This window comes from Plodia interpunctella, chromosome 18, assembly GCF_027563975.2.
Source record: "Plodia interpunctella isolate USDA-ARS_2022_Savannah chromosome 18, ilPloInte3.2, whole genome shotgun sequence".
Classification (NCBI taxonomy): domain Eukaryota; kingdom Metazoa; phylum Arthropoda; class Insecta; order Lepidoptera; family Pyralidae; genus Plodia; species Plodia interpunctella.
The window spans coordinates 1,253,095-1,265,598 of record NC_071311.1 but is presented as its reverse complement, the minus strand read 5'-3'; the positions used below and the strand labels follow the sequence as shown (position 1 = coordinate 1,265,598).

General features: G+C 35.7%; 2 protein-coding genes and 1 long non-coding RNA gene across 5 annotated transcripts in view; 1 reads left to right on the top strand and 2 right to left on the bottom strand.

Moving 5' to 3' along the window:
- Mcr (Macroglobulin complement-related) overlaps window positions 1–2,114 on the bottom strand; it is a 37,675-nt gene extending 35,561 nt beyond the window's left edge. The window contains exons 1-4 of the mRNA XM_053758270.2: window positions 1,931–2,114; window positions 1,043–1,392; window positions 691–871; window positions 186–357 (exon numbers count right to left, since the gene is read on the bottom strand). Coding sequence (XP_053614245.1) covers window positions 186–357; window positions 691–871; window positions 1,043–1,368 — 679 coding nt within the window. The 5' untranslated portion in view covers window positions 1,369–1,392; window positions 1,931–2,114. The remainder of the gene's footprint in view (window positions 1–185; window positions 358–690; window positions 872–1,042; window positions 1,393–1,930) is intronic.
- Window positions 2,115–4,417: 2,303 nt separating this feature from the next.
- Window positions 4,418–12,350, bottom strand: CNBP (CCHC-type zinc finger nucleic acid binding protein). Of its 3 annotated transcripts, none has more exons than XM_053758734.1 (3): window positions 12,189–12,350; window positions 6,819–6,999; window positions 4,418–5,337 (listed from the first exon to the last, which is right to left on the bottom strand). In XM_053758734.1, exons 2-3 carry the CDS (start codon window positions 6,995–6,997, stop codon window positions 5,082–5,084), a joined length of 435 nt encoding a protein of 144 aa, XP_053614709.1. In that variant the 5' UTR covers window positions 6,998–6,999; window positions 12,189–12,350; the 3' UTR covers window positions 4,418–5,081. The 3 variants fall into 3 exon arrangements, with proteins under 3 accessions (XP_053614709.1, XP_053614710.1, XP_053614711.1); XM_053758735.1 differs by lacking the exon at window positions 12,189–12,350 and adding an exon at window positions 11,931–12,131; XM_053758736.2 differs by lacking the exon at window positions 12,189–12,350 and adding an exon at window positions 10,191–10,276.
- On the top strand, window positions 5,240–6,998 carry LOC128677708 (uncharacterized). Its single transcript, XR_008405559.1, has 2 exons — window positions 5,240–5,380; window positions 6,775–6,998. It is a non-coding gene; the product is annotated as an uncharacterized LOC128677708 (long non-coding RNA).
- Window positions 12,351–12,504: the final 154 nt, after the last annotated feature.

Sequence of the window (12,504 nt, the reverse complement as noted above, 5' to 3'; positions counted from 1 at the left end):
CCTATAAATTGCAACATGTAAAATATACTAGCTGTTGTTCACAGCTCAGCATGTGGTAGCTTACGGTGTTCGAAATTTGACTGCAGCAAACCAGGTGAATGAGTCGGTCAGCTGTGATAATAGTATGTATAGTAGGAAGCAGGGTAACATTGTATGACATAGAATGAAGAACAATAGATACTCACCGGTCTGCCCCTGCATGTAGACAGGTTTGTCCATCTGTATGAATATGGTCATGAACCGGCGCGAGAACACTAGCTGGGTTTCGTTGTGGAAGGCTCGGCCTCCAAACGGCGTGTCCATGTAGAGGCCCTCCACGCGCAGCTTGTAGTCGCCAGGCACAGAGTTGACCGGTATCTATGGTATCATATAACATTAATAAATACCTATCTATCCACAGACTTTTATCGATTTCTTTTAATTCTCAGTGTAAACTAAAAAATGATTTTTACAAATTATGCTTTAATAGATAAAGAATCCTATTAGAAAGTATTTGATTAGAAAGAAGTAAGAAATAAAATAATTTGATCAAAATATTGTGATGGATGGTTCATTTCAAATTAAAACCCAAATAAAGCAAAAATAAAATTTAAAAGATATATAGACATTCTTATTTTAAGTAAAGTTTTTATGTATAAAGCCTTTTTAGTCAACATTGACATTTATACAAGCAATTTCATGAAATTTTACCCTCATGTTGAGGATCTCAGGCACTCCTTCCTTAACCCTCTGCAGAATATCAGCAATCTCCACTCCATCCCTCGATATGGAGGCTCTGATGGTCATCTGAAGACGAGCTTTGAGGATACTGGCAGAGATCTTATAGATCTGCCCCGGACGAACTATCTTGGATGCCACAATGAAGTAGGTGCTGAAATTGACCATAGAATAATAAAATCCTCTTTATACTGTTTCATCAATAATTATTGAACAAGTTCCCAAATGAACTTATGTATTCTAATAGCTGTTGAGAGAGTTGAGTCTAGTAGCTGTTACACCAATAGTAAAGTTGAGGGATCACTGAAGGTTTAAAATAACTTACGCTTCATTGATGATAAGGTTTTCATGTTCCAAAGCTGGTGTTTTGAATGAACCACCATAACTTGGCCCTCTTTCCCACGTAGGCCTTTGATTATCTGTGCCAAACTCATTTCTACCATATGGATCATTCCGGTCTGGACTGTATCTCTGATTAGGGTCATATTGGTTTCGGTTTTCATATGGATTACGGTCTTGTAACCTTCTGTTTGGGTCATTAAAATCCTTTGTTAGAGTTGGGTCTGGGTTGTAAGTAGACGCATAGTCCTGAGCCGTGCATAAGTGAAAGAGTGCTATGTAACTTATCCATGTTATAAATATGAGATTCATAGTTCAGTCTTAAGCTATAATAACCTGTAAAGAAAGCATTATGCTATTAGATTACGGACCTTTTCTTAAGTTACAATCTGAGTTTACATCATAGAAATTATTCGGTTTGAAGATACTAATGAGCCATAATATTTTGTATATATATAATCAGGTATATCATTAACGCAATGTTATGGCAATAATCACGCGAATAAAGCTTTTTTCTTTCTATAGTAATTCAATATAGGTAACCTCTGGGATTATTATATCATCAATCAATCCATTTTTAACATGACGAAATTATGGGAATATTATGGATGTGGCAAGAATAATTTAAACGAATAGGTACGTTTGCTAACATAAAATGACATCAAGATTTAATAATGAAAGAAAACAGTGTATCAAAGTTTCAAATTACAACTTCGTTACTGACACAAACAAATGCATTATATCTTCCTAGTAATACATAAAGAATCATAAAACCGATCGGTTTATGGACAAGTTTAAAGAAAGAAAAGAAGAAAGGGCATAATACTAGATCAACCCATAATCTAATTGAATAAAAACTTAATAACAACTTAACCTGAAGTTAACGCCCATCTAAAAACTCGTATGATTAATGTAATTACACTAGCACTTCACTTAAGGCCACTATAATTGAACTGAGTTAATTATTGCTTTAATTTAACGTGATTTCATTGTAAAAATTGGAATACTATGAAATAAACAAATACGTTAACGCCGCCTCATTATTCACTTCATTCAGAAAAGCTTGTTTTGTCGGTTCGGTTGTCGCGCAAGCGCACCACGCCCGGCTGTCGTAGTGTTGTCTTGCGCTTATACAATCGGAACACCGGTAATATTAAAATTACAAAGTTGTCGCACGGCCACGGGTAGGGATGTTTAGTAGATTTTTTGTAATACCGTTGTTATTTTTTGTAATCACAATACCGTTTCGATGCTTGTGCAAAATAGTTAAAGCGCCGCACCAAATGGATTAATTTTGCGCATTTACCATACGGCCTGGCCATGGGATATTCGCCATGGCGAAAATTCGTGCGGCGTGAACAGCGATGCGACCGACGAGTAAAACAACAGAAATGAAAGGCTAAAGGGACCGCCTCAGATCGCTCATTCCACGCGCACCGGCGACTGACGACGGCGCGACCGGTGAGTTGTATTTGTCGAATCGCGCGGGCGACCGACAGCGGCGCGGCAGGCCAGCGGTGAAACAAAGCGTCAATATCGTACGACGCATGCCACAGGGACTACGGGCGGTAGTCAGAGGAACACTTTTTTGCCAGTTTAGAATATATACAGATAGTTTCATCCGAAATTGTCAATCCGTCTAGATACCACGTCTATCTTTACACACACACGAGGAGAAATGAGACAGAGCACTGACATCTTTCGGGAATCTGCTACTTGGTATGAGATTAGCCTTTCGACTATATTTTTTTAAATTTCATTACAAAACTTAACTATCTCCTTTGGTCCATCGTCTATATAGTTTTCTTGGTATTTGTTCCAAACAGATCAAATCAGAGATCTCAATCGATAAGTCCCAAGTTCGAACCCTAACGCTAATTAGGTACCTAAATGGTAGGTATATGACATATCGATGGGTTTGACCATGACCATCAATTTAATTCATAAAGTGAAGACACCACCAACAAACCTAATTTTCAAACTGTGTTATTTTTTAAAAAATGTAGCTCTAAGCTTTGCAGCTCCATCTTTTTGTCATATTACTAGCTATGCCTGCAGCTTCGTTCCCATACGAATATCAGGAATGTGGATATCCGCGACTTTATCATTTTTTACATGCTGTGGCTTTTGATAATTCCACCCCTTGTAAAAGTTTTAATGAAGGTCCGGCTTTTTGTGTTTTTGAACCTGTCAACGTTAGCTCCGGAAGTACCAGTTATTTCCTCTTATAGACCCACGGAATACAAAAAAGACCACAAACGGGTTGCGGTTTTTTTTGTATTTCGTGGCGTGGGTCGCGGTCCAGACTACCTGATATAATGTGTGCTGTGTGCGGCACGGCTCATCTTATATACCTACTCTGGACCGTACCTACCTAGTAGGTACCCTGTTATTCATAAAAAACTTAACGTATGTACTCGTAAGCTAAAATGTTTCGTCTCTTTCTGTCAATTTCGAATATTATAAAGTGCGATAGTTGAGATAGTTAGTGACAAAACATGTTGTAGCTACGACAAAATTTAATTGCAAAATATAACTTATAGTAGCTTATGTTTTAAAGTTTTTTATGAATAACAGGGTGTCTATGTACTAGCTGAAGCAAGTTCCCCATCGCTCGTTCTATCGCCACTCTGGCGATCCATTAATGATATGGCCCCAGCATTATGCCAAGGTACATTTTTACATTGTGTAAGTCATTGTGTTTCCAAATTCTGTGTTGGATTGGGACAGATTTTGTGTCATGCTTCACTTGATGTAATTGCTGCTCATTTCGAAGCCGTGTACGCACGGACGAAACTAAGAAACCATTTTCCGTGAAAACTAAGTAGAAACATGGAAGGGCGAAGTGCGGATTTGCATTTCATTTCTAACTATAGAGTCGATTCGAAGTGAGACGCAGTTGCGTCACAATGTCGCACTGTTCGCTGTGCCTCACTTCGAATCTACTCGATGGTGAGATGTAAATAGCAAAGTCGCACTACGCGTCCACGCTCGCACGTATAACACGATTCCTCGCGTTCGCCTTATGCGTGCACGGCAACACGCCAGTCATGTTTACTTAATGTGTAAGTGTTATGCTGCGTACATACAAAGTCTACGAAGGATATTCAGCAGATATACGGAATAAATAATAAAACGCAAAAATGAAGGATTTATTTCCTCCGTTGGCTCATGGTGTGTACACAGCATTAAGAGCCTGATGTATTGGGTACCTAATTTAGGTGTTGAAGGAAAGGTATTGGCCTCTTGTTCTGTCAAATTGAAACGGTGTAAGTATGGAATTTTAACAGAGGGGAGATATAAGGATGTTAGATGTGTATCTATCGTCTACGTAATATTCAGGGCAAATGGAAACTGAAAATCATAAGGCAAGATTTTTATTATCTCCCACTGTAAGCTGAGTAACTGGTTACATTGACGTGTATCAAACACAGGCACATAGACAGGGATAACAAAATAAAAAATATTCTGATTGATGAAATTCTAATTAACCACTGAATTCTCCACAAGTTATCAGGATCTCATAAACAAAGGAATTGATCAATAAAATTAAACCACCCTTAGTGATTTCATGAAGTCTTTTGGACAGTCCGACCGCTGAGCGAGCGAAAACATATTGTGTAAAGACGAACAAGAGAGTCCAGGGTTCGGTTCGGGTTCCTCCAGGGCTCCACTCTTCCATTGAAAACTCATAGTACGCCAGCATCCAATTTATCTTTTGACAAAAAAATCTGTACAAAATATATTAAATATATACTCTGTAATGCTAAAAACTGTAACGCTACCTCATCAATAGTTCAATCACGATTATTAAATGATTTAAAACACAATAACTTCACCGTGCAGAACAAACATTAACGTGCGCGCCGACCGCGCGCTATGTACACGTCTCCGATTAAAAATTCCGTTGCTAAATTTCATACAGTCGTGTGGTCTTACAGCTAGTGTCGCGAATCGCGTCCTTTGCTTATCGTCCGTGTGTGGCATCGTAATATACATAGTAATGATATAGTGAGTGGCGGTCGTTAGTTCCGCTCGGCGTCGTCGCAGTCGCGCGAGATGTGGCCGGGCTTGCCGCAGACGTAGCAGGTCTTGGTGCCGTCGGGGCAGTTGCGCGAGATGTGGCCCGACTTGTTGCAGTTGTAGCAGGTCTGGTTGGAGGAGTCGCGGCCGCCCTCAGGACAGTTCCGCGCGATGTGGCCCGTCTTGTTGCAGTTGTAGCACGACGGCTCGTCCGGGCTCTGCGCGCACTCGCGCGCTATGTGCCCCGTGCCGTTACATCTGACAAAACGGAAATTCAATTGTTCATTTTCATCCTACACAGGTATATATTCCAGACAGATTTGAATGAAACTTTTTTGTTGTATAGCTATGAAGCCAGTGCAACATTATAGGATATATAAATATATTTTTTGAAAACTGAAACAACTGTCGAGATATAACAATCGAAGATCTTTTTATAATTTGATGTGAAATTCAAACAGACCAGCTACACGATAACTGCAAAAGTTGCTCAGCACAATAATTAATTTTACTTATTGCATAATTTAAGACTAAGATTTATGATACACAATAACATAAGCTGGTAGTACCTCCACGTGGTGTAGGCGGTAACAATTTTCGATGACGACGGATCATATACACATAATCTTTCATAAAATCCGTCCAGCTTGTTTGGCTTAACTAAGTAACAAACATTATCATTATATTTAATAATCCACTAGCGTCATAAAAGTCCACGCAAACGCTGGTATCAGCTAGTGATGTCATAAATCGTAAAAAAGTATATTTTAAAAGATTTCTTTTTTACAAGGTAAATCACAAATTCGTCTGCTATCTAATCATGTTGTAATTGACATGTATAGTAACTATATTCGGCAGTGGGCTACTGAATAATCAGAGTTGGTGATTTCTGCAGAAGGTCAAGGCTACTAACATCACGATTCGCAGAAATAAATATAGTATAATCATTGTAGCGTGACCGAAATAAACCGCGCTAACATATTACATACTCACACAATAAAGTTATAAATTATAATATCGTAAGAAACCTGATGCTAAGATAAACAATATGAGAGCTTTATAATTAATTTAGTGGTCGGAAATTAAAAATCCGTTAAAAATAAAGCAAGGCGGCTCACATTAAAATGCTAAAAATACGCACACACAGAGTTTTCAAGAACCCAGAAGTCACAATGGTGAGACCATAGATAAAACTTCATTATTGTGAAAGTTTTCAGGTGTGCTCATAAATATTGCACGCTGACGTAAAAAAATAGTATATATAGTAATAAGGCTGACACACACTTTCTTGGCAGTATAAATGGAGTGGTCACTGGAAATATTAAGATAGATATATTATTAGGGTCAACAAATCAAAATGCTCATCCATGTGGAAGGCAAATCTCGTGAATCATGTACAGTAATTTCCATAATTCACTATTTGCTTTCAGGAAAACATAGAAAGGAAAACTCGTGAATGTGACCGTTCACAGAGTTGGCACTGTTGGTAGATGTTGGCACTATGACATGGCAGCCTATGTCTATGTGTATCTTTTATAATAAATAAATAAATGTTATGATGGGGATATGTCGCACAACATATTTTTGGAATATTTTTTGTTTTATTTTCTAATTTATCCACATAAGAATAGCTCCCGTAATAAAAAAATTACACTACAGTAGAGTAATTTTACAAGGGTTCAGTTTTTCCTTTAGAGATACGGAACCCTATGCATGAAGCAGGGAATACAAGAGGTCACCTGTAGCAACGGTCGGCCTCCTCCTTGCAGTCCCTCGCGAAGTGCCCCGTGCGGTTGCATTTGAAGCACTTCTCGCGCTGGCGACTGAAGCCAGAGTCGCGCCCGGCGACTCCGCCCTGCGTGCACTCGCGGGCGAAGTGCCCCGTCCGGTTGCACTTGTAGCATACACTCGAACTCATCGCTGAAATGTACAAATGACACTGTTAATGCAAGTTATGACAAATAAAGTCTGTGTTTCCTTGAAATTTGTTGAAATTAAATATTCGTTGAAACCATTTTAATTGTGAATTTTTATTAGTAACTTTCTTAACTCTATTTTATTTTCATTTGTATTGATATAAAATCATAAAAAGAATTCGGATTCTTTATATGTGTGACAAACTTAGCGTTTGTGCAAGCTGTTGTGTCGTTGAGAATCATAAGGACAGGCAAATATGCTATATAAACTACGAACTTTAAAGCTACGAGTTATAATGTATATTATCATTAAATTGAAATATCTGTAAATGATACTATTTACCACATAACACAGCTAATAGTTATTTACTATGTATTGCCAACTGGGGCAGGCAGCTTACCAAAAACGTGTATTGAGACACAAGCCCTACCAGTTTCGTGAATTCGTTGAATAAATTAAAACGTAATTGTCGACAATGTCATCGGAACACACCATGTTACGACAGGACAGGTGTAGGATGAAACTGTATGCAGTTTCTTGGGAATTCGTACATTTTATTGGTTTCAATTCCAGTTTGGTAATAAACAAAAGCTTTATTTCGTAGAATCCTTTTTTTAAGTAACTGGCAATTGAATTGACTGAGGAGGACTGATATTTATTTAACCGTTTATGTACACAGAGATACAAGAAAGAGACAGTAAGTAATAAGAAAGTAAATACAAAAGTGTATATTATAGTTGGATATCCCTTTGGTGTACAAATTTTTATATTTTTCATGTTGGATACCATAAAAAAATGTTAAGTATTTGTGTAGAGACATTTTCACTGATCTTCAAAGACAAGGTAAGGTAGATAATGAAAAAGTAGAATTAATTATCAGACGAGATCTTAGCACAGTAAAAAATCTTTAATAATATATTTTTTTAATGTGGTTGTTCTCCATTATGTTAAAATCTTGTACATTAGTAATATGTTAGTTAAGGTCATTAGATATTATATATCATAGGCTCCATTAAAAAATTAAGTAATCAAACAATAAGTACAAGTTTAGTGCGTTATTCTCGACCTTGTAATCGTGACGTGTTTAACATCTAGATAACGGTCATTAGCCCCAGCGTCCCTTTCTCGCTCCCAATGTCATTCGAGAGTGCGAGGGAGAAATACTTATCAGGCCGAGGTGACCCGGCACGGTACCACAAAATATCAAATGTATAGATATAAAATTAGTTAAATGTTTTTGGTGCATTTGTCATGCAAATTTTCACCTATTTCTGGTCTATAGGAATTTTTAAAAGTACCATACGTTTGATCTCATGTCTTTTAACTATATGCATAAAAAATTTCATCAACATCGGTGCAGCGTTTTATCTGTAAAGCGTCACAGACAAGATTTTCGCATTTAAAAGTATTAATTTAGTCTCGGCCCAGAAAATCAAATTGTATATCTCAAAATCACGTCTCATCTAACACGACGATTCTGTGTTCCATAAAATACCATCATCCATTGGTATATATATATAAAAAGATGTCCAATCTGAAGGCCTACCACGAAACCTATATAAACACGTTACTAACGTCCACATGCTGTCTCTTTCTCTCATATTGTGTACGCATCGTGTAAAAAAAAAAAAGAAAGAACGAGTGGACCCAATGACGTGCTATTTTATGTTTCGTACGTAGTAGCACCTCTGCAGATTATATAGTTGTGTCGATATCGAAGTGCGGGCGCCAAGATCATGGTAATTGCGTATGATTGTCATCAATTGGTTCGCGTACATACTTCAAATGGGCGTGAAGAAAGACATCATATACTGTTGTTCGAACAAAAATATATAGAGTAAGAGTTAAGACCTATATTTTCTTTTAACCTTACCGATAATATAGGTCAGTGGGTCAACAAAGAGCAAAGATTTTTTTACAAACATTACACATTTGGCACAATTTTTTTTGTTGCATTTCAACACAAATACCCTCGTTTTAAGATAATCCTGACTGCACCATCAGATCTTAATAATGCATTGTCATAGGAACTAAAGCCACTTTAGCTAAAGTACGTGAAATTTGAACTTGCAGGATTTGATTACACATAGACAGGAAATGCATTTATGTACGTACATATAGTTATTTATTTACGTCTATTTAAATATAATATATGTATATAAAAAGGCGTACAAATAATTTTTGGGCTATGTGGGCGCAAACATTTTTTTTTGCGCCCACATACCATTATTTGTATGGCCCAATGATTGGCTGTTAGATAATGCTTTTATCATTATATCCAGCTCTTATACTTTTATTTAAATTATCATGATAAACTAAATTCATCTCAGAACAGTCTAACTAAGCTTTATTAATAAGCCAGTGTCAAGTTGAACAACACTGTGTTGATAACAATGGCTTTGGTCAGGCATCAAGTAACAACACTGGACACTAAATAACACTTTCCCTTCCCAGATGATTGCGCTTGGCATTAAATTTACATTGTGCAAACAAGTTGAATGCATAGAAATAGCGATCTTATCGCCGAAGCACACATGTTTTAAGTGTGCTCATGCAAAATTCATGATAAATAAAAAAAACAACAACATCAAGAATGCCAAAGTATAGTACTTATAATAAACTTATAAAAACATTAAATTAAGATGAACACAAGATGTGTGATCATACTAGGAGTTCAAAGTGATGAATGAAATACCACACATTTAAACTACAGCAACAAGAATGTAAAAAATTACAATATTGTTCAGTAAAAAAAAGTTGGTTACCTACCTCTTCACGCATTATCTACTGAACCGATTGATATGAATGAAATTTGGTACACGGGTAGAAAATAACGTGGAATAACACATAGGGTACTTTTTATCCCAAAATTCCCACGGGAGCAAATCCCCGCGGCGCAGCTAGTCTATCATATAAAAATACAACTATTGAATTGGTTTTAGTAAATGCTTTTAAATTTAACAACTGAATAAAAAGGCTACCGCTTATTGAGGGAAGTATAGATTAGCATACTTCCCTCACTAAGTGGAGATAATTTGATTTCTAAAACTTTTATTTTCTTACAAGTCAGAAATGTACCCGTGACTAAGAATTTATGTTTATTACAATCAGGCAGAGTAACTCATTGTCTCATGTACTATCAAAATACTTAATTTACACAAACTAAATACAATAATAAAACTTTATTTACTCACAAAATTAGTAAATCAAACTTAAAAATTGTATAAAAACTCAAAATAAACTATATAATGTAATGTCACAAATTATCATTAATCTAGTTGGTTCAATTATCATTTTTTTATTCACTTATCATAGAGTATCAGTGTAATGAGACTTTCTAAAGTGGCACCGAAAAGCAGTAGACAGTAGGTCAGTAGGGCAATCACTTGTGCTTGATAAGTACTAGTTGCTCAAAGCTGCAACTTTGAGAAATGCTATATATAATTTCGATTTTAACATGAAAAAGTGCTTGTGATGGTCTGATTTTTGAATAAATATTTTGGTAACTGGACTGTTAGACTATTTGGTAGCTATAATGTTGCCATAAGGAAAATATTGTCTCACTAGCTGCACCCGAGCCCTTAGCTCCCATGAGAATTTTAGGATAAAAAGTACCCTGTGTTATTCCAGGTTCTATTCTAACAGTGTACCAAATTTCATAAATCCGTCCAACAGATTTTGTGTGAAAGAGTAGCAAATATACATAGATCCTCACAAACTTTCACATTTATAATATTAGTAGGATAATAATAAACAAATATTTTTAAAACAAAAGAAGGCTTAAAACAAAATATTACTCCAATAGATATACATTTTGAAATTAATGTAGAGACAAATATATAGTGAAAATATTTTGGAACAAAAAATATCTGGGATTGATTAATAGCATGAAAACATGCCTTATTTGGATGCAGTTAAGGAGAAAAGTTGACAGCAATCATTTTGCCACGGAATGAGAAACCTAGCAATTACAGCTTGGAATGTTAATATGTTTATTCGCATCATTTTGCATGAACAAGAATGCTGTTGCAGCTCCACTGAACATAAAAGTGACTTTTATTTTAAACATTAATACCAGAAATATATTACTCTTTAATCATTGATAATATTATACAATGTTTTATACAGTTTGCTATTCAGCAAATTTGAGAATAATTTCAAACATATTTTTTGTCGTAAAACATTGCACAAAACATTCACTATGTGTGAAGTTATTAGACTATTATTAAATGAAAGTTTTTATTTACTATACATTCTCTGGTTGTGATAACATTAAATATAATACCATTTTAGTCAAGATTTCTTATCTAGACCAAGAATTTAAAAATCTTAAAGCTTATTGGGCAAATAAGCATGTGAACTGTCTAACTGTAAGCAAACCTTTCATCCCATGGACAATACTGGTAATATGGATACCAATGTGTTGCCAACCAGAATGGCATGACAGCCACAACACTGTTTTATAAAATTGTATGAATAAGATGACTAATTTTTGGTTAGTGAAGACCACATGTTGCAAAATAACATAATTATTGCAATACACTGTATGATTAGCATTGGTAAGTAATTCTTTAAGTACTATTCAATATTTGTTTGGTTAGAAACATGTTAACCACTTTAGCTAAATTGTACACTTTAAAACATGTTTTTGATAGCCCTCCTTCCTAGAAAATGATAGTATAGTGATAAATCTTGTAGGTTTCTCAAGATAATAACGTGACTTTCTCATTGTACAGAGATGCGTCATTGTCTTTATGCCCACAGGAAAATAAAAGCTTGAGAAAAAAGAGAAACTTAAAACAGTGGAAAGCGCACGCAACCCTTCGCATTGTTTCAACTTCAAGCAGTGGTGCATCTTGAGAGAATATAATATCAGAAATGTATTATATATATTACTACGTGGTAAAAACAAAATAAATTCCTTTATAAATTACCTCAACAGCTTGTCACAAATACGCGACCGCTTGTCAAACTAACCATGTTTAGCAGCACAACCTAAATTTGATGGAATGACTTAGAAATTATTTATGAACACTTAAGAACACAGTGGTGCGAATATTTTTAATATAAAATAATGTGTTGAAAATATAAAAACACATTTGGAGACACACGTACGCGCTGTACCAAGCAAACCACGTGTAGAGGTACCGGTAGCGCGCATTTTCACAATGAATGTTGCACTTTGCACTTACCGATTTGTTGTGAAACTTCTTGAGCACTTAAGTCACTAATAATGAGATCGTTGAACGACCAAAATTCAATTGAGATTTACAATTTATCTACAAATTACGACGCTTCGTTTACAAAGAAGCCAGCCACCATCACTACGAATTCGTAAAAGACATTTTGAGCATAGACATCAAAATTTAAAAAGTTTGTAAACGTGACTCACTAGACGAATAAGTTTTTTTCCATTAATATTTATTTCGAATAAATTACCTACCATTTGAATGAGATAATTTTATTTTAATTAAAATTTCAAAATTCAATATTTTCATGATTAAGAGA